The following is a 27072-nucleotide window of genomic DNA, read 5'->3' as shown; positions in this document are numbered from 1 at the left end:
CATCATTTTCCATCTGTTTACCTCACCAGTAATTTGACTTTGTCTTTCTGAAAAGTGTCTTCATCTTTGGTGCTCTAGAGTATACCTCCTTTTGGTACCATTCATTGCTGAGCAGAGAAGGAAGGGTAATTGTATTGCTATGTAATTTTACATCAGGAAGTGCTCTGGGAAAACTCTAAGATGCATGGTGAGTATGGTAGTAAGGGCAAGCTCAAAGTCATACAAGCTCTGTACTCATTACAGAGGATACAGTGACTAGGATGGAAAAAGTATGAGAGAAGCAACCCTGGAAATAAATGAATCTTCCAGAGAGAACAGCTGGCATACTAGGAAGGAAAGGGCCAACATGTCTTTCCTTTCAAAGTAGCCAGCTGCAGGTGGCAGGAGCCCTCTCTGTGCTACCATGTAAGTGCACCAGCCTGAATACCAGGACTCATTCTGTCTTGTGCTCTCAGTGGACAAGAAAGGAGACCACTGTCACTGTCAACTAAACACAGGCAGCAGGCCAAATCATTCCCCCTATTTATCACACTGCTACGAGCAGCTGGCAGCAAACCTGGCAGAGAAACGTGAGCTGCTCCTCTCTGGTGGGCTGTGACTGAGCACAGTCCCAGCGGCTCGGCTCTCCTGAAGCATCCTCCATCTGCCTGCACGAACAGAAAGCCCTGCAGCACCTAGGCTGGGCAGTCGGCTGAGCAGCGAGAGGTGGCACGGCAGAGTTTGTCTCCCCTTTCTTGCTTAGAGACTGGAGAGACAAAGGGAAACTTCTGCGGGATAGCCCAGAAAGGTTGTGATAAAGCACAAATCCTACCTGATGATTGGTTAGGTGGCTGTGAGGGAGTTCTTAATCCAAGATGCAATCCATTATGTTTAGCATGAGGTGTTCCTGATCATGGCAGGGGTATGGAATTAAACGATCCTAAGGTCTTTTCCAGCCCTAACTATTCTACGATTCTATTCTATGATTCTATGATTCCCCGTTTGTATAGAGAAGAGTCCATGAGCAGTGGTTAGCCTTGAAGCAGACCCTCTGGTTAGTCCACCAGCTTCACTGACCACGTACCTATCAAAGGGTAAGGATGAAATCATGGCTTCGACAAATCCAAAAGATGATATCATGGTCAAATAAGCAGTGATTTTGCCAACTACTGGGGATTTTCTCCCGTGCTAAAGCTGTTATAAAATACAAAATGTGAAAGGAATAACATTGTGGTAGGACGATGATTTTATGTTGAATTAAATTTTGAAAGTAGTTCAAAACTGTTTGTTGCCTGAGCTGGGTTTGTGACAGTCATTGTATCTGTTAGATTCATCCTTCTGAGCATCTGTACTCAGAAAGCTGTTGTAGAGTTATGCTTGCACACAAAAGACCATCACAAGGCAAGCAAATCATCTTCATTCCTAAACCCAGTCATTTCTAAACCCAAACAATTTTCTTAACTCCTTCTCTCTGATGAGCTGAAATAGGGTAACATTTCACTCTCCCTAAAATTGCTCCCAAAAGCCAGTTAAATGCCACTTAAATCTTAACACTGATTACCTGCTGCTTTTTACTCAGTGGTGTATAAGACTTCACAACACACATGGGCACCATATTAATTTCATTTAACCTTATTTTACTTGCTTTTATATGACAGTAACTCTCACTTAAAATAACCCTGTATTTAACCTACAGATCTCCTCCACACACAACAGATTACCTCAAAATGCCAGTTATATTTTTCCTTGTACTTAGTCAAAGGCTTTTTACATTCCTGATTAACATGTCACAAGCCTTATTACACTTCACCCTGTCCACAAAACATTCAGAGACTACCTGTATCAAGGGTAAATTACTCCCCTTGTATTCAATATCAAAGGTTCAGGTTGAAAAGGAATGAAAAGGAGCTCTCTCAGCTCTGAACCTCTATCTTCTAAATATATTCGATATGCTCCAAGGGACCGTATGCAAGATGTCACACACACAAATATATTTCCTGAAAATAATGGCTCACTAACCGTAGTTGCCAGGAGGCCTTGGGAATTCAGAATGCTTTATAAAAGTCACCTTATATAACAAAAAATAATGTATAAATTCCCCATCATACCCAGGGTTTAATAACTACATGGAAAATCTGGGCTTAATATAATCACTAAACCAGGCTACAAAAGTAAAAGAAAATTCACCAGCCATTTATGCAGGCAGAAAGCACTGAAAACCACAGTGCAACCCATTTACAGCAGTGTTGAGCCTTCTGATTCAGTAATGTAGTGCCCGTTGTTTCTGGCAGGGGAGAAACAGACGCATAAATATTGCTGGATTTCCCTTCTTTTGCTATAGATTCCTCCCAGGATTATTTATGTGTAAGGTCATTCACTCTGCTCTTACCAACTCCTGCCCTTCAGGTCCCTTAAAAATACATCCATTAATAGGGATTTTTCAACTTGACAGAAACGCACTCTTGACGGAGGATGGGCTGCTTATTTCTAAGGAAACATTGAAATCCCAGGAGCAAAATGGCCTTAAAGCAACTGAAATTCGCTCATTTCCAACTGGTTCCATATTTTGCACTTCTCTCTCTAATGGCCTAAAATGTCTCGTTGTTTGGCTTACAACTTATTTACCTGAAAATGCTTCTGAAATGCTTGACAAGGGTGAAGCAGCTGCTTCGGTATGTGAACCATTCCCATTGCTCCCCCCCTCCCACTCAGCTTGTGAATCCCCCTGCTGTCTCCCTCTAATTATTATAAGGGGATTCCATGTTATTTTGTATTTTCATGATCATGTCTGTTGCTCACTTAAACTGGAATCCTTCTGTAGTATTAAGGATGCCAAGTGTAATTAGACTGGAAAGAATAAGCTATAAGGGCTGCAGTTGCAATGCTGTTCATCCTCAACTAAGGACTAGAAATTACTTCCCAAGGTAATAAACGTCGCACTCCTAGCGTGCAAACTGGCATTGCCAGAAGTCTCACTGGCTGCAGCATCATGGGGGGAAAAAAAGGAAAGTATGCCAGCAGTTTTCTCTGGAAGATTCAAATATTTCCAGGTTTGCTTCTCTTACATCTCCAAATGCCAAAAGTTTCCTCCAAACAATTTTCCGAGGTCAGAAAACCCTTCAGGCATTGATTAAAATAATACATTTTCTTACATGGATGCATTGTCTCTGATTTGATCAAAGGCAATGCGTTGTGTCAGAGAGTGTTGGAAGAATCTTTTTTCCCCTCCACTCCTTCAAAAGAGAAGACACGAGCTGGTTCCTATGGGAAAGCAAAGAGAACACTTTCCTGCAGAGAGTATTTTGTCAGCTCTTAAAGAGGTTTTCCTTGTCTGTTTTGACCAAGGTTAGCTGGAAGATTTTAACAACAATGTCACTCAATCATCCATAAAGTAGGTTAAATGACCTTGGAGGCAATGGCCAACTTTATGTGCCTGCTCAGTGGCTAGTGCTGGTACCAGAGTTACAACTTTCATGAATAATAGGTCTTGTTTTTGCCTGGTAGATGGCAGAGTTATACCTTCACTATGAATCACAGCATCTACTACTCTGCTTTACTGTGAACAGACACAGACAGATGCTAACATACCTTCACAGCTACTAATATATTTTTTCATGACAGCTCCAGGCATCACAGCTTTGGCATCGGTCCTAAACCACTCTGAAAAGCTTTGGAGATTTTCTTCTCCTGCAACATTTGAAACCCATTTTGCTTGGGCAATGTGCCAGGCAGAAAATGATTTAATCACAGAACATAGAAAGAGCACTTACAATAACAGCCCTCAAAATACAGAAGATATTTCTTAACGTATAAATATTTAAGGAGAACAAGAGTCATATATTTGGTGGGGTTTTTTTAAGGTCAGAAGGGTTCTCCACATCCATTTTCACACTCTCTGCTCCACATCCATGCAAAACATAGCTGCGATTAATTAATTTAGCTCTCGAGACAAACTCAATGTAGCATCTATTAGTAGTGAATTCATCTCTGAAAAAGAACAGCACAGAGAACAAGTTCTTCATGCTCAGAGCGAGTCCCATTCAGTGAGCCAAACACAGATTTCACTACAAGGCTTAAATACATTCTCCTTCTCCCAGGCTACTTCCATGATAATTTTTAATTTCCTCCCTTATTTTCATACCTAATTTGTTCCAACAATAAGTTCAAATTTTAATAACGGGAAATTGTTCTCCTGCTTTAGTGGTACTTGATTCTTTCCTGTATTATGAGGTGGGTAATTGGTTGTACCTGCTTATGCATTTGCTTTGCACAAGTGAAAATTGACGACAAGAATCATAGCTTCTAAATGCACATGTTGGCAAGGCGGAAAATTGGATTTTAGGCGAGAGAAGGTAAAAAAAAAGGAACAAAATGTTCTTTTTTAAGGCTAAAACCCACCAAAGCACATCCCTGACTCCATGTCTAAGAAAATCATTAAAGACTGACCTGGAAAAGTTCATATCCAAAAACTTGATAGAAAGATTTTAGATTACCAGCATCTCTTTCAAAATAGTAGGTTTCATCATTTCTACAGAAGTTACAGCAGTGTAAATGCATTTAGCAATGTATACATTTTGTCCTTTCTCAGGTATCATGTATATTCAAGTAAATCAAAAAGTGAGTCACCCTTTTGACTTTGCCTATGAAGATGGCTTCAGAGGCAGCAGGGATCTATTTCCCTTAGAGAAGCCGAGGGTACTGAAGGAGCATGGAGCCAACAGCAGAAGCAGAGAACAAACTAATTAGAACAACTTTAATACAGAAAGGGTTTGAGAGGGATGTTCTGGCCCAGCCACATCAAAGTCCAGTGCCCTCAGGTATTAATTTGAGATAAAGCCAAATAACCCAGTGGCCTGCTCTCTCAATTCCAGATTTAGCAATGAGAGTCAGAAGAGGTAGCAGAGGAGAAGGATGCAATTGGAAGAGATGGTTTTAACCCCTAAGCAGCTGCTTTTTAGAGTGATTGTCAGAAAACCCACACGAGGAGGAATGGTAGCTGTGCACAGGACCTGGTGTGAGAGACAATCACTTGGAAGTAGTGAACATTCATAGATTCAAAAGTATTTATAATAGTGATGCTTAATTTTCAAATAGGAACTGTGTAAGACTGATGATACTTGTGCAGAAGAAAATAAAAATAGTAGTAAAAGGGAGTGGATGCATTCTACCCACCGGCTGGCTTCTCTTCCTAAAACCCAGCAAGGTGAAACAGCAATAGAAAAAAGGAAGATTCACAAGTAAAAAGACATCTCTTAAAAAAAAGCATGTCTTCTGTGGAAGGAAAAAAGACAAAAAGAAAAAGAACCCAGAAATTTTGGAAAATTAGATAAAAACCTAAAAAAAAGCCTGATAAAAACTTGAAAGATTCAAAGAGCATCTTGATGAAATAATAAATGGGAATCATAAAAGGTGTTGTATCAGAAGCAAGACTTCTGTCAGAGGATGTTGAGGGAGAGATTAGGAAGGGATAAAAAGAGCACTCAAGGAGGAACGAGTCAGAGAGGAAAAATGAGGTGATAGATTTCTAAGAGTGTTCATGTGGCTAATTAGGAAGATTCCCACAACAATCCCTTTTCTTTAATGAGAGGTGAGTTTCAGGGGCTGTTTCCATCAGTCAGTTCTGAGAGCAAACAAGTCTCAGAGCATGTTGAGTTTGGGTGGGAAGCAGAGCTCCTAAGTCCAACCTCACTGAGTTACAGCCTGATGGTGTTCAAGACTCTTTTATCTTTCTAAGCCCACTGCTAGCCTCTATTTTCACGAAATATTTCCCCTTCTATTTTGTTTCCCAATATTTCCTGCCCTTTCCTATTTTTATCACTCACTTCAAATGCAATAATCCAATAACGGCTTTTTTAGCTCCATGCGACATATATTCTTCATGCTAAAATAGTTCCAAGCCAGGACCACAGAGTTCAACTTTTACAGTTAGCTCTTTACAAGATTTATTAAGCCTTCACATTAATGTCATATCTGATTTTTTCTATATTTATTACCATTACTTCTTATTTTCTTACAGATTTAAAATGATACTCCCCTACTTATTTTGTATTTAAAGAGTCAGACTTTCATTAAGTCAAATTTCACCAAGTTTAGCAATCAATATGGGGAAAGGAAGCAGTTTACAATCGCTGATGTGTTTGCCCTCAAGCAACATCCACAATATGTGGAAGGCCTGAGAAAGGAAGAGGTTAGGAGGTTTTCTTCAATCCTGCAGAGCCACAAATCCTAAAAAGCTGCAGCTTCTTAGCAAGATGCAACCAGATATTTCAGTGCTTATTACCTCGCAACAGCAGAGCAGTGTCAACCTCAAAGAACCTGGTCCCAGTTTCTCATTTGCAGAAATAAAGCCAGAAACACTGAGAAAATCTACAAGGTCGTTTCTCTTTAGAAGTTCAGTCACATCCTGTGAAGTTCAAAATTTGCATTTAGGTAACAAAAAGGAGCTGGCTTACTGGAGCAAGAACTGTGCTGCAAGATGCCTGATCCTCCCTAGCAGATACTAGTCACTGAGTCTCACTGTTTTGCCATTCTTCAACCACCTTAAGAATTTAAGGATTTGAGCCTCAGCTGTTTGACTTTACCTCAATGAAATAACAACCAGTTCCTAGCAGGCACGTATCTGTAAGCACCTACATGCTTGACTTGCTGCCATGCAGGCATTGCTTCCCCACTAATAGCAAAGCAGCCGGTTGTGGTCCATCAGCCAGCTGAGCCTGAACATGATGCTCACCTGCACACCAGAGCAGGCTCACAGCTAAGATCTGCTTTTGGATCCCAACATTTTTCAGAGGAAGGACAACAGTTAAAAGAAAAGTGACAGCAAGAGGCATATAATTTAGAAATGTGTTATGCTGTAGTTACCTCTGAAGGATTTCCTACCCACCCCATTTCTAGGCTAATTGCCAGGATATTTAATGCACTTGAATCGTTAGCATTTTCAGTAGTACCAACCAGTTCAATACCTTTTATCTTATTAAGGGAAAGGAGGGTTATTTATTTCTAGACTCATGGGCTACATCTTTAAAAGTGATTTGTTTACTCTCATTAATAAGAAAACATGTTTGCATCATTTTGACACTAGAAAATTTAAAAGGAAAAATGAAGTTACTTCTATGTGAATGTAACATTATTCCAATTTCCCCCCCACCCCCTTCAATAAGCACTGCAAAAGCTGATATTTGCTTGAAATAATGACACAGCAACATTGATCCAAACTATAAATTTGTCTAAATACTGGGATAGATCCACATCTGCTATGACCTCCTCTAAGCTTCAGTGAAAGAGCACTGATTTACCTCAATAGAGTATCTGCCTCAGCAAAACCATTGGCATTGATCAGCTCTGACAGCTTCCCTCTTTCTTCCAGCTCCAAGTCTCCACTATCATTCTTTTCATGTGGGAAAGCCACATAGCAGCTGACTGTCTTGACCTTGTTTTTGAGCCAAAATCAACAGATGAGAAAAAGAGTTCAATAGGGCAGTATATCCACTCTGGACTGAGAGCCAGAACATCTACTCTTGCTGTTAAAGACCTATTGATCAGTCAAGGAAAGTCTGCTGAAGGCCAGTGTGGTCTAGTGTATACGCATATTCCCATTTTCACCGTAGTAACACTCTCATACTACTTTGTGGTGTGCAATGCTTATGCAAAGACATTGCTAAGAACTGCAATGTATGACTTAATCTTAGCAAATTCTGATGAGAACAATCTATTCAGCTTTAGCCACCTTAAAAAAGAAAGGATAAAATGATTTCCACCTAGTAATCTTCACCAAAGTCTCTCTTATACTATGACCAACCACAGCTAATGCAACTTTTCTCCTTTAAACCCATTCACATCCGTTTTGTTTCATCTTTCAAGTCTACAAAGAGGCAACTCACCTAAAAAATTTCATGCTCTCTAAAAAACACAGTGCATGTATTAGCTCCCAACTCTGCTGCGCAGAATGGTGCTATTGCATAAGAGACTTAGGGCAGCAAGCAGCAGGTGAGAGGCACTGCATTTATATTTTAATTAGCTCATGCTAGGATTTTCTTTAGAGGTTACTTATTATTTGTCCACCTACAGTATTAAAATCTTACTCATGTCCTTCGTTTCAAGGACTTTTTGTACCTCCTGAAAACTGTATTGCCTAAGACTGTATATAAATAACCATTCAGAAATAATCCCAAGTGATAATTTTATGAATCTGTTGAGCGCCAATTGTAATGAGAGAACTTTGGTGCTAAAAATTAAAAATTCTAGGAAATTATTATTTTAGGCACAAAAGAGTCCTCTGGAGCTTGTCTGCTTCCATAAATCTTCATAATTTGTAGGCTTCTTAAATACATTTTCAGCATTCTCTGGAAACTAATTCTCAGAATGTCATGTTGCAAAAACCCTTCTCTTTTATTAATACCCTATTTCACATCACATTTATGTTAATAAGAATAAATATTTTTGCATAAATACATGATTTTTTTCCTACAGTGAGAATACATTATAACCTTGAGAAACTTCTTATTTCTGGAAGCATTAATATACTAAAGGAACGTGACAACTTTGAAATAAACTATTGGTATGGATACTTTTGAGGTACTTCACTTCCATATAGAATCATAGAAGAGTTAGGATTGGAAAGGACCTTAAGAACATCTAGTTCCAACCCCTCTGCCATGGGCAGGGACACCTCACACGAAACCATGCCACCCAAGGCTCTGTCCACCCTGGCCTTGAACACTACCAGGGATGGAGCATTCACAACTTCCCTGGGCAGCCCACTCCGTAGAATTGTGCTGCTCAGAACCTTCCAAAGAGGCAATGAAATTGGAAAACCTTCCTGGAAATACAGTAATTTAGCAAAGTATTTCTAATTTGTTTTCCAGTATTGGTTTACTCACACCCATTTCCCAGTGCTGGGGAGATACAACCACCATGGGCCTATTTAACATCTGATTGCTTGTTTGCTCCTTGAGGATTCATGTACCTGCCAGTGCCAGTCTAGACCATTTTGGCAGCTCTATGAAAATAAAAAGGCAGGACTCTGATAGAAATTAATTTGCTTTTGTGCAGCAAGACACTTATCAGAGCTGACAAGCGTGCAGTACAAGACTGCTCATGTTCCACACTATATATATATTTTCCTACTGAAAAGTGGCTGGAACATTAATGAGATATTAAAGTTGTTAACTATGGGTGTGAGCCCACAGTGCTTTCACGCAGGAGTAGCCCTCACTCGAGCAGCCAGATTCGGTGAACCAAGTAATGTTGCTTCACTAGGACTGAATGCCTCGCAAGTAAAAACTCCCTTTAAATTATTGTGTCCTTGAGACTGTGATTCACATGGGCAAAAGGAGTTTACAAAATTTTGCCTTAATTTTATTGCCAAAAATGCTCAGTGGTTTAGATATATTTTCCTGTTAGAGACTTACTACAGAGTTTCAAAGGGAACAGCCTAAGAATGTGCTTTCTTCTCACTTTTAAATTGGAGAGCAGAGAATCATAAAAAAGACCTTTAAGATCAAGTCCAACTGTGAACCCAGCACTGCCAAGTCCACCATGTTCCTAAGTGCCACATCTACACGTCTTTTAAATATCACCAGGGATGGTGACTCCACCACTTCACTGGGCAGCCTGTTCCAATGCCTGACAACCCTCCTGTTAAAGACATTTTTCCCAGTAACCAATCTAAATATGCCAACTTGAGGCGATTTCATCTTGTCCTATAGCTTGTTACTTGGGAGAACCAACTGACTAGAAAGAGGTGATCCTGCCCCTCTACTCTGCTCTCGTGAGACCTCACCTGGAGCATTGTGTGCAGTTCTGGTGTCCTCAACATAAAAAGGACATGGAACTGCTGGAACAAGTCCAGAGGAGGCCACAAGGATGATCAAGGACTGCAGCACCTCCCATATGAAGACAGGCTGAGGAAGTTGGGGCTGTTCAGCCTGGAGAAGAGAAGGCTGCGTGGAGACCTCAGAGCAGCCTTCCAGTACCTGAAGGGGGCCTATAGGGATGCTGGGGAGGGACTCTTCGTCAGGGACTGTAGTGATAGGACAAGGGGTAACGGGTTCAAACTGAAACAGGGGAAGTTTAAATTGGATATAAGGAGGAAATTCTTTCCTGTGAGGGTGGTGAGGCACTGGAATGGGTTGCCCAGGGAGGTTGTGAGTGCTCCATCCCTGGCGGTGTTCAAAGCCAGGTTGGATGAAGCCTTGGTTTAGTGTGAGGTGTCCCTGCCTATGGCAGGAGGGTTGGAACTAGATGATCTTGAGGTCCTTTCCAACCCTAACTATTCTATGATTCTGTGATTCTATGACTCCCACCTCACCACAACCTCCTTTTAGGTAGTTATAGAGAGCGATAAGGTCCCCCCTGAGCCTTCTCTTCTCCAGATAAACACTCTCAGCTCTACATCACCCTTGTGCTCCAGGCCCTTCAGCAGCTCCACTGCCCTTCTCTGGCCCCACTCCAGGACCTCAATGATTCTCTTGTAGCGAGGGGCACAGAACTGAACACAGGATTCAAGGTGCAGCCTCACCAGTGCTGAGTACAGGGGGATGATCACTGCCCTAATCCTTCACAGCATATAGCTACAAATCCTAAAATGGATGCTTTAACACTTGAATAGTTTTCTAAATTAAAACTAATGAATTCCTAGCTGGCATCTTACACTAGCTTACTCACAACATAGATTTTATTACCCAAGTGTCACTGATAGTGATTGTAGCTGCACAGTAGTCGTAAGTTAGAAGACATCCTTATATTGATGACTGAGCTGCTGAAAATGAGCTTTTTCATGACTAATTTATTTTAGAAAGGGACACAATGCTATTTATGTCATGCAAATGACTTAAAGAAAGAATGAAAATGACATAAGACATTTACAAACTCATTACGGTAATGCAAATCTTAAATAACTTGTAAGACAGTTCTTCAAATTTCACTGTTTGGAAAGATAATAAACTTCATAACAATCTCTTAATCATTTCTCCCCTCCATTTTTGTGAAATTCCTCATATATAGATGCAGTACTAAACCATTAAGATGCAGTGCAATTTATATTATTTTACAGAGAACCAAATTTGCTTAATTTATACCTTTTATCTTTGTAACAGAACTAGAAATTTATATCCTTTATCACTGCAACAGAACTACATGTACTGGATTCTTAAGCCATTAAACCAACCTCTAGAGCTCTTCCTCTAAAATAGATTGGTCATTAAAAAGACTTACCTTTCTTACAAAAAATGAGTCTCCATTTTTGTAATAATCTGATTTTTATTCCTGCCACAAACTAGAAATTCTAATCAATCACAGCCTGCAACATAAAAACTCTGAGAAATGATGTCTCTGCTATCAAATGCAATATTCAGTTCCAAACATTTATCAGCTGGAGAAGGCAGAGTGATCTGAATGTGTGTAGTTAACACATCTGGCAATTTCTATAGCTTCTGGTTCCTCCCCCATCCCCTCAAATGGCAAACCAAGACATGATCAAGCATGTAGAACATCAGTACCCTGAACACATTCAGCCCAAGGAAAAAGGCACAGTGGGAAATTACCTTAAATTCAGTTTCAATGTTGGCTAGTCTGGCCAATTCATTGCTTAGCTCTAAAGCAGTAAGGACAGGGTCTTCACTGGAAAGAGACAAATAAGCAGCACTGGCTAATCCTTTGTAGGCATTCATTCTTGACCGCGAGTGACTAAAGGAATCTTTCCTCTGCTTCTCAATACATTCATTGCACTTGCAAAAATAGTCATGTGGCCTTTCAATCCGCGCGCCTTTTAGAAGCAAGATGTGAACTATTTCATACTCCTGGCAGTGGGCAGCAAGTATGATAGGGGTAATGTCATGGGAGAACCGAGTTCCATCTTCATCGTAAGCATAAAAATCATCATCTCTCAGTTCCTGCTCAAGAGGGCTGAGTGTGAGGCGCTGTCCTTGGGCAAAGGCTGGATGGTTCAATATTGCTTCTACAATGCGCACGTATCCTTTGCTGATGGCCAGCAAAAGCGCATCTCCAACCCGGGCAAGATTCTCCTTTTTGAGGAGGAGCTCTGTCACTTCCAGATGCTCATTGCCTACAGCTAACTGAAGGGCGTTTTGTCCCATATAATCAACGCAATTGAAGTTCAAGGTTTTGGATTCCTCCAGCATTTTTCGCACAACAGGAATGTTGCCATATTCTGCTGAATCGAGAAAGCGTTCCTCCTCTGCAGTCAGGCTGGTGCCTTTCTCATTGAACATGTAGGCTGGGCCCCGGATGGCCTGCCTCCGGCCCTTCTCCCGAAGGGTTGTGTGCCTGCGATGCATGTTTTTATAGTTGCTGCTTCTCAACCTGCAGAAAACCAGAAAGGAAGGCTGGTTATATTCCTGGAGAGTCATAATCTCACATAACCTGAAATAAGGTTAGGAATGGCTCATTATGATCAGCTCTTGCTGGCTTTTTATGATGTCGGTGATTAGTTTAAAATCATAGAGGAGACATGTATCCTATGTATCCATATATATAGGAATAAAGATGAATTTTCTGAACAACAGACAAATTCTGACTTGTACACCTTTCTGGATTTCAACACAGTACATTCTTAACTTCAGAAACAGCCCTCCCCAAAAGTATGAACACATTGTGTTCCATTTTTATTGTTTAGAGCTTTATTATACAGTGATTAGGAATAATATCCACAACATGACATTTCTCCCATTTACTCTTCCTGAATTCCAACCTTGAGGGCATGAGCCCTAAAGAAAATTAGCAGGACTCCCCATGTCAACAGACCTTGGATCAGGCCAGTAAATGATGTTCCATAAACTTAAAAAGTGTGCTTCTAATTTTAAATACACAGCAACAAGGATAAATATATCACATATTCTGCTGAGATTCAGCTGGTGCAAGCAAACCACCTATTCATTCACTGCTTTTTTCATGCTGCATAATACCAGTTTTCTGTTTCCTGATCTAGAGCAGTTTAATGAATGACTAATTTTCTCACTGAAATACAGTTGGCAGTTACTCTAAATACAAGTATCCAAATCCAGGGGCCAGTCTTGAAAAGCACAGGAATAACTCCTGATTTAGTGTCACATCATTCCTCGGTAAGCATTTTTCAGAGAGCAACTGCAGAAAGACAGGAACACAGGTTTATGGTCTCAAACAGAGGGCAGTTTTCCCACTGATGAAGTGGCTGAAATGCCTTCCCTTGGAGTTGGTGACAAACTAATCTTATTCTGCCTTCTCTGGAATCCCCAGAGAAAACTATGCTATATACAGCCAGGCTTGAGGAGGAGTTTATGAGATTAACCAAAATCCTAAATCTATCTGTGTTTTTAAAACATTCACACTTTGCATTCAGTGCATCCTGATGTTGCTCTTTTTAAAATCTTATTGCAGTAACCTCAACAAAATCCTAGTCCTTCTTTTAGAGCCTAAGCACATGGAGTTAATCACCACCCTAAACCCACAGAATGGGCAGTCTGAGTAAAGAGGTAAAATCAACTCTTCTTTCACAAAACCCATTTGCACTCAGTTCAACAGCAAGTCCTAAATCACTTGGGTAACATTTTCGGGAGTCTCTAAACTGCAATGGGCAGATGTAACAAGCAGGTGTTAATGCTCAGTGGGGTGGCAAAGGTTCACCTTTCTGTGCTCCATCTGTTCTCCAAGCCAGTTTTGACCTTCAGTCAATGAAAAGTTCATGTTGCTCTGAAATAATACTGCTGGAGTTTGAAAGTGCTGTTGTGAATGACAAGAGTGAAAGGTGTCAGTGGAGTAGATACATTGCCTTCAATAGTATGTAAGAAAACAGTAATGGAATCAAGCAAAACCCCAAGAAAACAAACAGTATCAGAAACCCAGACTACCTAAAAAGCACCAGGACACACAAAATCTCAAGGTAGCTGTTCTTACGGAACTAAGACATATTCATGCCTCTATTATTTTAATTCATCACTTTTTTTTTTTTTTTTTTTTACAGATTAGGGCAGAAAGCAAATATTGAAGAGTTTCAAACAAATGTTCCAGCATTTTTTTAGCAGCTACATTAAAATATAAATAAAATCCTAAGAGAGAAATTCTGTGACCATACAAGGTTGAAAGAAAGGTTCATTATTATGAACCTGTCCCCCAAAGCTTTGGTGTGTCCGTATAAAAACTTAGTAAAAGCTGGAAGAAACTAAACATATTATCCCATGCTCCACTGAGAGATAAAGTGTTCTATGGATCTTGAAACTAATCCCTTCTGGTCTGCTTGGAAATTGAAGAAATTCAGAGATGTGGGACACAAGAATAATGAAGGCAAAATGGTGAAATCAATTAATTCCCAAGACTGCATGAAGTGTTCTATAAGATAAAACAATAACAGCTAAAAAATCATAGCATTAATGTATCTAACGCTGACCAGGAGACAACAGGAAAGCAGCAAAATTCCAGGGATAAAATTGGGGCCCCTTAGAAGTCAATAGTACAAGTTTCATTGATTTCAGTAGAGTCCAGATTTTGCAAACATGTATTCATATATATGCACCTACTCGTCCCCTTTCGTGTCCCCAGCGATTAGTTTTCATGTCAGAAACAGTCCTAGTGAAACCAAGAGGACTAAGGTGTTCTTAAAATGAAGTATTTAACCATATGAAAAGGTGCTTATCTATCATTTAAGTTTTAAACCTCCTCAAGTCCAAGTGAGGACTCTACATACAAATAAACACTTCTAAACTGTGACTTTGTTAAAGGGGGACTAATAGCACCAAAAAGCACTTCACACATTTGCAGTCTTGGGGTTTCCTTGATGCTAAATTAAGCCTCTTAAAATGTTCAGCAACTCCAAAGAATGAGCTGGTGATGGCTTAAATAACTGTTGTTACAACTGGAAACCAATCCCCCTTCTGTAGTTGCTCACGATGACCCGTGAGTATGGCAGGATTGCACACATCGAAATATCTTAGGCAGTTAATTACAATACCTGTGTCAAGCTGGAGGAATTCCACTGGGCTTTGCTGATGTTCAGAAGCCATGAATAGTAAGATATTTGGCAACCTTATATTTGTTGCTATATTTCATGGTCATTACTGGAAGCACCTCCGAAAGATGGATTATTTCCAGCAGTGAGGAACCTATCAGATATTTTGCCTGATGTTCAAGTATAATTCTTGATACTTTGTTATTTTAGAAAAACTTTTCTCTCTTTTACCTCTAAAAGAGAACCCAAGTAGGTGGGAACAAATAACCTTATTGTCGTGGTTTAAACTCAGCCACACAGCTCGTCCACTCACTTCCTCCCTTCTTTCCCTCCCTCTACTCCCAGAGGGATGGAGAGGAGAATCGAAAAGAATGCAACTCCCATGTGTTGAGATAAGAACAGTTTAGTAACTAAGGTATAACACAAATCACTACTGCTACCACCAATAATGATAAAGGAAATAACAAGAGGAAAGAATACAACACCTCAACACCAGCCGACCGATAACTCGCCGCACCCCACCCAACCAAGCACCGACCGATACCTCCTCCAACCCTGCAGTCCCTGCCCTTCCGGGTAACTCTCAGTTACATCCTGGGCATGACGTGCTGTGGTATGGAATACCTCTTTGGTCAGTTTGGGTCAGGTGTCCTGTCTCTGCTTCCTCCCGGCTTTCCCTCCTCCCTGGCAGAGCATGAGGCTCACAAAGTCCTTGGTCAGACTAAAACATTTGTGTTATCAGCTCTGTTCCCAGGCTGAACGTCAAAACACAGTGCTGCACCAGCTACTAAGAAGGAGAAAAATGACTGCTACTGCTGAAACCAGGACACTTATAGTCACATCCAAAGTAAACATAAACCTACATAAAATATAACCATTATTCCAGATGTAAGGTTTTTGCTTGAGAAAGGAGCCCGTATTTTGGCCTAGAGCTAATTCACACCTGCTTGTTGTATATGTAATAACATGCCAAAAAATAAAGACCTTTGTTTCACTTTCTTCAGTTCAGAGAGAACACTGCTTTCACACACAGCTTCTAACAACAGAAACGGCATCGGAAAAAAGAGGAAACAGTAAAGCACACCTGCCCTCAAAAAGGATATTATTATACAACATTTATCTTGCAATAAATGTTCCACAGGGATGTCCCTACAGCACAGAGTTGTTTCTCCACTGCCTGCAGGTAAGGACATAAGCACCATAACTCAGATGAATTATGACCCCGAATCTTGCTCATGGGCAGAGAAGATCAATATCTCAGCTATCACACTTCATTATCTTTATAGAGAACAAGAGATGAATAAAAAATTATACTTTTAACTTTGAGTAATTTCATGAGAAATGATCAGCTATCAACTCCTGTGTTGAAAGAGAGTTGTAATTATGTTTGACCTGAGCACTGAATCATGATAGAGAAGTGGTAGTGCAAAGAGTAATATACGCAGCAGCTGAAGATATTGGAGACTGAACCCTACTGTAATGCCATGACTGTACTCAGCACCTTTTTCTATTCTGCTCTTCAGTTATGTGCAGGCAGGTTTAGAATTAATCATATTTACTGAGCATGTGTTGTGTGCCCTCTTAAAATGAGGTAATTGTAACTTGATCGTATATATCGTACCATTTTTGTTTAAAAGTGCTCTGCATTGAAATGACTCTGAATTTACATATTTCCTTGAGACAGCTACTGATCAAACTCATCACACACTGCAATTAAATATTGTGCTTTTCTAGGAAAGAATGCCAAAGTATGCAGTGTTGTTGCAGACAAAACGGTCTGGGAAAAGAAAGCCAAGAATGTCAGGGCCTAAGTACTGCTTTCAGCAACGTGCATCCCGCTTTACACAGCTGAGGGAGCCATAAGATGACTGGAGTATTTTGCTGTGAGGAGTGGAGAAGAATAGCAGCTTCTGAAAGGCAGTTTAGCTCTTAACAAATCTTCCTCTGGGAGCATCTCAGTTTCTAACTAAAGTGGTTAAGAGTAGGTCCTTGCAACCTGTGCTGACAGTACTAGGCGCCAAGACACTCACCATCTGAAAAGGGAACATGGCATTACATGAGATTTGTTCTTAATGTGGAAGCTAAAACTCTCCTGTCTTGCAACCACACTCAACTGTTCTGACTGCCAGATGTGTAGGAAAAGGCTGGGCTGCTTCTTATGGAACTCACCCCAGCAAATGCTCATTCTCCTTGATCCTCCTTTCCACAGGGCTCCAGATTATGCCACGCAGGACCTTCTGCTGCCTCTCTAGTCTTACAGAAGAACCTATGCAAGAGTAGGGCTAAGACCTAGAGCTAAGGCTTGAAGAAAATGTTCAAAGGTTTTAAGAGTTTTAGGAGTTTTTATACATGGCTTTGAACCAGAACTTTAAAAGCATATAGGACAGGCTGAATAGTATCTGCTTGAGTGTTTTAACATCTGAAGTCTGAATTAGTGTTGAAATCAATGGGTATTAGGTACTGCAGCAACCTTTACTTGCCTTAAAGTAAAAAAACTGAGCACGGCATTTACAAAGGCAGCTTTGGGAACTTATGGTCTCTGACTACACTCTGGGTCTGCTTTCAGTCAGTGGAGAGAGGTTGGCAAGAGTTTCCCTGTGCCCTTTCAATGGCCCCTTTGTCCTGAAACTACAGAAGAAACTCCGGATACGTAACCATTGTTGGGTGAAGCAACCATCAGAGTAGGCTTTGATGAGACACTGACTCTGTCTTGTTGAAAAGGAGACCTAAGTTTCTGAACACCGTTTTGAAAGCATTACCCTTGGTTCCTGCAGCACCTCCGAAGCTGCCAGATTGACACTTCACTTATTATTTTTCTTGCTACTTACATCAATATTTCTAAAAAGAATCAGGGCACAGAAAGGCTGCAGACTCCCTGAGGCCTCTTTGGAATTGACACAGCTCTTATACATCAAATGGACCATTTTCCTTCATTCACCCTTGCTACCCTACATTCAATAGGTGTTCCAAATGCTGAATAGAGATATATTACCAGAGGCCTCTGAGACTCTTTTTTTCTCTGATATCTTAAATAACCTAAATGTTACCTGAAGTCAAGATGCTACCCTTAAAACCAAAAGTTTTCGGTACTCTCTTTCACATACTGCTTATTGTGTATCTCTACAGATGCAGTATCTTTTGCTGATTAACAGCAGCTTTAATTTTTTTATGCATTTAAATAATCAAGTGCCATTTTATTTAATATTTGGATGTCTAAATTCACTGATTCAGTACTGTTAGCACCATGGTCATTCTCCTACATGAAAAGTTGTATACATATCTAAGGACAGTTAATAGATTTCTTTTAGCTCTGTTCAGGCAGATGCTCATTCACTTGCAGAGTAGTCCTACAAAGCAGTTTCAGGAAATAATATCCCCTCCCCACCATTCCCACTGCTCACATAGGTAAAGGAAAATGATATTTCAAGGTCAAACTTTGAGAAGAGGCTTCCCTCTTTGTGGAAGTACAGGTACAGGCAGCAAAAGTGCAACTTTCCAAAGCCCTTTAAGAAATGGCAGCACAAGGTACATTCAGGAAGACAAGCCTGGCCTCTCATGTGATTAAGAGATGCAGATGAACGACACACGCTACCACTCCCATCATCTTCTTGCCACAAAGCATAAGTTCTGAGGCCGATAACCTGGAAACACTGAGGACAGACCACCAAATCTTTACCAGCATCTAAATTTTCTTGTCCTCCCTGATCTCTGTTAGAAAGCAGGCAGCTCTGCCTCGTGGTTTGAAAAAAGGAAATAGAATTTGGCTTTCTACCAGCTCTTTTTTCAGACAAACACATCCACAGCTCCCCAGTGGTCTCGTCCTCCCCCTTCCTATAAACTGAGCATCAGCATTTTATTTCCCATTCCAAAGCAATGTCATGCACCGATACAAGACTTTTACAGCAGGAGAGACTGAAAAATAATCACCTTGGTTGCTGTATTCAATTTCTTCTTGTGTTATAAGTAATGGGGTTTTTTAATTCCTTCCTTCCTTCCTTGCTTCCCCTTGCCATGCCATTGTGGAGAAGACTGATTATTACAACAGTACAATAAAACACATGTGAGACACATATACCAAAGATTATTTTTATATTCTCTCCCATCATCCATTCACTAACATGTCTGGCCACCAAATGAATTGCCACAACAAGAATGAGTCCTACGTCTTTTGGTTTTAATGTGGTTTTGGGAACTAGGGATAATTCACCTTCACTGGTGAAGCATTTCAGAACTCAGGCTCAGATTAGACTGAGAACACAACAGAGGAATACCTGTTCATTCATAAAATTTTACTACAGATGAAAGCAATGAAAAATATTTCTAATTGTGCAAGCAGGGGGCACTGTAACGCTGATTTTCAACAAACAGTTCTATTGAAAAGAGAATAAAAAGCTCTGAAAAGAACTGGTAATCTCGGTTTGGGCTGGATTTCATTTCTCCCTGCACCCTTTTCGTTGCTCACTTCATAGTTATTTCAAGACAAGAAAAAACGTGATGAGAAGGACTCCTGACCACTGTTAGACCCAGCAAGCTGCAACAGGCATGATACAGTGTCCTGTATTCATACCTCTCATTTTATCTCATTTCACCTTGGCCACACTGTTTTCAGGAAGAAAAAAAAAAACCCTAAACCTTTAAGCATTCACCCAGACAAGAGAAGATAACAACGTGACTCCAAACCATGTGGCTGCTAACAAACGAGCCCTTCAAGGTACACTGAGACCGAGCATGCTTGCACAAATTCCAAGGGTAGAAAGCCAAACCGATTTCACACGCAGCCACCCACTTCACTCCCACCAGCCCATACTGAAGCTTGTAGGAGACCGAGTCACACCGAGACACCTCTAACCCCAGCGAAACTTCTCAGTGCATAACTAGGGAGTAGCATTAGAGCCAGGGCGCTTCTCGGAGGACCTGATAGAAGAGCCGGCTCTGAAAGAGGCAGAGCCCCGCGGCTGCCCGGCGGTCTTACATGTGCGCATCGGAGCCGGGTCCGCTTCACTCCAAGGGCGCGGACGCTTCTCGGGCGCGGACCCCTACGGCGCTGGCGCTGTCCCCGGTGCTGAACCGCCGCTCAGCGCGGCCGAGGCGGTGTTTCATCCTTATCCCCTCGGCGCCGCTGGGGCAGAGCTCCGCTGGAGCGCTTGAGATTCGCTTCCTGGATTAAGAGCCTGACGCGGGGTTCGCATGTGAGTTGCGTTGTCCTCCCATCTTCCCTTCCCCTCTTCCTACTCCGCTGTCCTCCTGTAGGCGTAGAATTGAAGGGGTTCTTTTCGGCGCTCCCCCTTCTCGGCCGGAGGTGGGCGACTGCCCCTCCGCTCTCCCAAGGGCTGCCCCAAAGCAGGCGCGGCGACAGAGAGCCTTTCTGGGGAGGGCAGGGCTGCCCGCAGGCTGCCCACTGGGGAGGGGGGCTCCGTCGGGGGCTCTCCCCTTCACACGTCTCACGCCTGCCTCATCCGGCTGTGCCGCCCCCTCCGCTGGGAGTGGTTATTGCCGCTTCTCCCCCTCTGCCGTGCCCAGGTTGAGATCTGCCTTCCCTAGGAGCCCTTGTCCCTTCGGGAGTGGCCGAAGAGGGTTCTGTACGTGTATGTGGTGGGAGTGGAGGGAGGGGCAATGAAACCAACACGCGAAATAATCATCCCGTGCAATCAGTCCCACTCCCTTGCTCGGCAGAGGAAAGCAGCCGGAACAACTTCAAACTGCACCCGGGAGCGCCGGTGCACCCTCCTGTACTCTATCCCGTGCTGTAAGAGCAGGTATTCTTCCCAGGACCTCTCCCCGGAGCCCCTGAGATGCTCCCACCGCCTCCCACATAGCTCCAGCCACACAGGACTCCCCAAGCCCATGACCTTCCCTGTCCTTCCCTATCCGTGCACCCGCATCCCATCCGCTCCTCTTTACCTGAACGCGGGGATCCCCACCTCGCCCCACTGCAATTACAAACACAGCCAGTTCGCCTCACCTGGCGTGTCTCCGGGAATTTAAGCCTGGAGGAAACCTTGCGCTTGGAGAGGTGGCGGTGGGAGGCAGTGCAGGGCTCTATGAGCAGCACACGCGAGAGGATGGCAGGATGTTGATTTGCCCCCAAGTTCTCCCTCTCCCACTCCATCACAGCAGTGGGTGAAGCGAGGGTACGGATCAAAAGGCGATTTTTCATCAATTTACAGTCTCCAATCTGTAATCAACTCAGCTGAAGATGTTAATTGAGGGAAAGACCTGAGGGAAATGATGGGCACAGGCACTGACCATTTTAACAGAGACCACTAAGAGCTTGGTGGAGTTTCTGTAGCAGCACTACAAGAGCATCCCAGATCATACATTTCAGAATACCTAAAGACAGCTGGTGTAGGGCTTTCCCCCCCCCCCCCCCCCCACACACACACACATCTCCAGGCAGATAAATTGTCTTCACCAGCCTGAACTGTACTCACAGGTGTGAGCTCTTGCATTAGAAGTATTTATTTACATTTCCTTTCTAAGGCTTGGAAATACTTTTTAATAGGATAGTTGGGAAGTGGAGATCTGACAAAACCAGTATTTTTATTTTTTTTTCATTTATTTTATTCATAGTATTGCCAGGTTATCTGAAAAATATTCCTTTTGGGGTTGAACATGGGATTGATTTGAGTAAAGACAGGTAGTCTTTCACCCCCATGTATCCTGAAAAATATTGAGGTATGGAATCCATGCACTGTGTTACTACTCCCATGTGTCTGTATAGCTGCAGTGACAACACCTGATCTTAGTTCTAACTCCACTGGAAAATATCCATCACTTATATTTCCATACACATCTTTCATTCTAAAGAAAAATACTGAAGCCCCAGCAATGTCTAGCACTCAGAGCTATCAGAACCTGCTTAATAATCTTAATAATCAACAGCCTACCCTCTCCATAAATCTGCAGCTAATAAAATACTGACAGCACTCATAACTGCAATTGAGCATGTCAGATTAACACATGTGAAGAGCAAAAGGGAGGGGGAAAAGGGACTGAGGAAGTCCACAGTCAGTTATTATCAAAGCACATTAAAAATACTCAACCTACTGTTGTAGGTTTCTGGTAAGGCACACCTCAGAATTAGTGGAAACAGCTACAGAATCAAGAAGTCTTACACCTGGCTCAGTTAAAAGGTGTTTATCACAAGGTTCTGAACTTCTACATGTTGCCTTTCATCTTGATTAGCTTTGCATTTTGCTATTGCAAGAGTTTCACATGAAAAGACTCTGCTGAGGAATCTAACATTATACAACCCCCTTCTGACTGAAGTCTTATTGACTAAAAGATTACAGAAAACTTAGTGTTTGTTTTTTTTTTTTTCCTGCACAATGTCAGCTATCTGCATTATTGCACCTTCTGCCAAAAATGTTCTTATTTAACTGGGGCAAGAACAACTTTGGTATGAAAGAATCTAGTTATTTACTTCATCTCACCTGTATCTTTAAAACTAGACAAAACACATAGCGAATGTTGCATCTGACCAAAACCAAGCAAACACAAGTTTCTCTGCAGGAACAAAAATGTGGAACCAATTAAGCAGTTTTAGAAGTCATGGAATTGTAGAGTCATGTCATGACACTGAATGAATGAAACATGGAGACTTCAAATTCCATTTCTTTATCCTCAAATATTATTGTATCCACAGAGATACAGCAGAAAGAGAATTGGATGAGAAGGCCTTAAAATTAATGTAAACTTCCACTTTTGTTAGCTCAGGTCTGATGTTTCAGAGAGTTACCCATATGCCACCAAAAAAATCGAAGAGAGATGTTAGCACATAGGCCTGTCTTGCACAATCTTTAAAAATTCAGGAAGATAATTAAAATACATACAGCGTGTATTTCTCATTCTTTCCGGAATGGTCCCCACCTGAACCAACTTAGACCCAGAGACCAAAGGCAAAATATTGCATTGCATCTTTATGTTACTTTGACCATCTCACGAATTTCCCATTCTCCAGAGCTATTGGTTGTGATGACTGGCAGCTTACAGGAGTACCTATGAATAGCAACTCCATTTACTGTACAATCTCATCTAATATCCTTCCATAGGAAAAAAAAAAGGTAAAATAATTACTAAAGTGTCCTCCTATTAGAAAACATATGGAGCAGAATACATTTTTGATTGCTCACTCTCTGTCTCACTGAGAACCATTTACTTTAAGATGGTTTTATTCACTTCAGTGACATTTTTTGCTCTTTTAACTGATTCTTTTACTGACCTAACTACTTCAGGATAACTTTACTAAGACTGGCAGCAGTCTGCCCCAAACAAAAATAGATTTGATCATAAATAAGTGATGTTCCTCAGGTAAGAGAAGCAGCAGGGGTACAGAAGTGATGGGTTGATTTAAGATACCATCAGCAATAGGACTGGTCTGACAAGTGCCTATTTCTTTTAACCCATTTTATTTCAAGAACAATTTATATGATAATCAGATCTGGTGCAATTTTTTCCCATTAAGAGTAAATGATCCTTACATGTCAAAAAAGACATCTTCTATTAATAAATGGGACAGTTAACATTCGAATCAGAAGAAACTCTGGAATACAAATAAATGTGTTTAATTTCTTATAGACCTTCATTCCCATTATAAAGTTATAAATATGGAAAAAAAATTATAAGTTAAAAAACTAGGGAAATTTTAACTAGAAAGGTAGAAATTCTGGTTTTTTTTTTTCATTTAATAAACATAACCTGTGCCCTACCTTATATTATGGACTCATTTCCTTCTAAAAAGCTGTAACTAGTTCACATCAAGGTCACATCACAGTGGTATTCCTATACATATCTTGGTAGATATGGCTTCAGAGAGCACTGTACTTACATTCTTTGATGTTCATTTTAACAGCGGTGAGTGTCCTTTATTCTCTGTTAACCATTACCAGGTGACTATTCTTTGCTGCTTGTAGAAGTGCATGTGCATGTGTTTGAGGTTTTGCTGCTGTTTCCTGCCCAACAGTAGATGCTGAACCTCTGCAGATCTCCAACATCACAATACCTTTTCCTTCATTTTCTTTTCATACAACAGCAGCTGGAGAGATGGCCTTGCACCTTTGGTGAAGAGTTCTGAACAGAAGGCTGTGCAAGGCTACATGCTTACCAATACCTTAGCTACACTTACCCTTTCTCTTCCCCTCCAGTTTTATTGCTTCTTCCCAAACTTTACCAAAGCCATCTAGAGCCTTCCCAATTTTCTTTATTCTATTTCTTTAAGTGTTTGATATTTTTCTTTATCTTTTCTGCATGTACATCATTGCTTCCTTTCCCCTGAGGGTGCAGGTTAGGGAGGAGTTGCCAGATGGCCACTCTTACACTTGGGCATATACTAATTTAGCCTTGAACTCTTCTCATTTCCCTTCTGAATGCCTTCCCTGTGCTGTCTTTTCTAATCAGATTTTATGCAACACTTCCTGCATGCTTCCCAAATACATTTGCTTACAAACCCCATGGCCATTTTTCCCCATGATACTTCCTCTCTCTGGACCCCACTCTAATTGCATTTAAAGTTAGAGCAGATATCTTACTCTCACAACATTGTTCAAGCTTAACATTTCTACTGATGTGTCCTGAATTATTATATCTCATATATTACTCCCTCCAGAAGTATCATATAACAGGACAAATCTGGCAGGATTTAGTCAAGTGAAGTTTTTCCTGAGGAAGGAAGATAAAGAAACTGAGGAGCTATAAGGTAATATCTGTCTCCAATATAAAAAATGAGGTTTTATTTTGTGTCCAGATACAGTTAATTGTGTTTCATTAGTTTATCTCTCTGATCTTGTTAGTTTTTTTTTAATAGTGTTCAGTTCATTTTGTCGTTCCTCTGTTCACACTATTGCAAATTGGCAAAATTTCAAAGAAAAAGGATTTTATTTTAATTTCTAAGAACTTTTACATCTGTTAAAGCCAAATCCTCCATTACTCTGTGAAATGAAGTAACCATCTATGGGAAGAGAAATTCACAAGGCACAAAATTACATCCAATTGTGTGATTACCATAGAGAGAACTCAGAGTAATCGCGTGATTTTCTCATAGTTTAATTTCCTTACAAGTATTCCCATGGACAAGATTATTGATAAGATTCTTCTCTAAAACATTGTGCATACAGGAAAATCAACAAAGACTTATTACTACTTGATTTTCATGAGAATCAATGCACTTGATGAACAGCTCAAAGCAAAGCCCTGAAAAAAAAAAAAAGGTTTTTTTTTTTGTTGTTTGGTGTAAAAAACATATCTATATTTTGAATATTTGAGAGGGGGAAAATGCCATAAAATAAAACTAGATATTCTATGTAAGAATCACAACAGAAAATTCTCTTTTCTGAGATTGTTTTCCTGCAAAATGAGAATAGAGAATTACAAACTGATTTTTTCATGCCATTAATAATAGGTCAAAAGTGATATTTTTGCTCCTATGATAGTAAGATACTCTATACCTACTTTCACTATCTGCCTCTAAAGTGTAGTCTGTAAATATGACACCATTTAATAGTGGAAAAACGCAAAATATCAATGCTATAATATGTTTCTAAAAGAAGTGTTAAAGAAATGGCCACTCGCTGGAAAATGTGACGTCAACGCTGTTTTCAGTTCTGATTCGTATTACGAGCACAAAGACATCCTTTGACTCTTTTTTGTCCCCAAGAAATATGCACTAGCCCCAGACCTTTCGAAAGAGTGGTTTTGATGCCTCTTAGGGGATGAATACAGTCCAGTCCCTCTTAGTAGCTCTGAACTCCCACAGGGATTCATCAGCGAGGCCAAAAAGCAAGAGGACACAAGTCCTCCTATGGTCAGTGTGGTCCTGATGAGCCTTTTCTGTGGAGATAAGATCCTAAGAGCCCAGTTGCAGCTGCACTTCCCGATTTCCCTCTTTCACAGGGGACATCAGGTAACACTTTTGGATAACCTTTAAATCTCCTCAAGTGTTTCAAGAAGACAAGAAATGGAAGCAAGATTAACTGTGTTTGTGTAAAAGAAGATTTTCCACCCAAAGGTTTGTGCTCTGGAAGCCATACGCAGTGTGGGACAGATGATGATATGCATCATTCAGTCTTACCGTAATGCTGAAGAACACTAGGTAGTATCCCAGCGTACAAAATGAAAAAGCTTTGCTCTTGAAAACAGGGTTTCCATTCAGTTTTCACTTCAGTACTTGCAAACACAGAGGGCTCAGACTGCGCTGGTGACAGGTAAGCTGGTACACTTTAGCACCAGTGCTGTGAACTTCTGTAGTTAGCAGCCTGTCTGTCCTAAAGTATCCTCCTACGTGTCCTGGGCATGAAAGACATCTGGAAATATAGCTCTGAATCTGACTTGGCTTTGCCCTTTCTTCCTCTCTGGAGAATTATTGTAAACAGTGTTATCACTGGACCAAGCTTGTCTAAAGCACATCCTCTTATGGATGGTGATGTGATGCCAGTGCTCTCTGAGTTATCAGCTAAAGCAAGCTAGCTGAAGGTGAACTTTCCACCAGTATTTAAACTTTTAATCTCAAAAAACCTCCCATAAAATAAATCAGAAATAGACATTTAAGGTATTTCAGAAACAAGAAAGTTGTTAGAAACTTTCCCAGGACTGTCGCTAACCAGTTAAAAGCAGTTAATCTTGTAAACAGCACGGTGTGATCAGCAGTATTTGAGAGCAAGGCCATTTGAGAGCAAAGCCTTTTCTGACTTCAGGAAAGTGACAATGATGAAGGATCAGCTCATTCACACATCAATCTCTCTAGCTGAAGGAAACAATTCCCAAAATAACTAACAATTTCATACAGGAGTCTACAGTCCCCCTCAGCAGCCTCTAGAGTGAACAGAAGGAGGTAAAAAGATGCAGATCTTGGGTAGGCAGACTCGCCACTGAAAGCAGATGACAGAAAGATTTATTAAGTGCACCAAATTTAGCCTGGAGAAATCCCATGCTTTTTCCAAAGTGTTTGACATAATGTATCTACTCACTGATAGAACAAAAGGGAAAATGAGCAAAGATGCCAGCTCAGTTCACAAGACCACTGGTATATTCCTTGTCCACGGTATGTTGAAGGAAGTCAACAGGCTCCAGGCATTGTATTTATTTGACTTTTCCTTCTCTCTTTGATCTTCCATCCCAAACACTTTCATCTTTAATTTTCTTTCCTTAAAATAAAATCTATG

At 40.9% G+C, this 27072-nt stretch overlaps 1 protein-coding gene across 1 annotated transcript in view; it reads right to left on the bottom strand.

Annotated features, from left to right (window-relative positions):
• Positions 1–27072, bottom strand: part of TRPC7 (transient receptor potential cation channel subfamily C member 7) — a 105513-nt gene that overhangs the window by 56499 nt on the left and 21942 nt on the right. Inside the window, exon 2 of the mRNA XM_065690722.1 lies at positions 11523–12300. Within this exon, the coding sequence (XP_065546794.1) occupies positions 11523–12300 (778 nt within the window). The remainder of the gene's footprint in view (positions 1–11522; positions 12301–27072) is intronic.

This window comes from Lathamus discolor, chromosome 10 (assembly GCF_037157495.1).
Source record: "Lathamus discolor isolate bLatDis1 chromosome 10, bLatDis1.hap1, whole genome shotgun sequence".
In the NCBI taxonomy this organism is placed as follows: domain Eukaryota; kingdom Metazoa; phylum Chordata; class Aves; order Psittaciformes; family Psittacidae; genus Lathamus; species Lathamus discolor.
The sequence above is the reverse complement of the archived record's forward strand: the minus strand, read 5'-3'. Positions and strand labels throughout refer to the sequence as shown.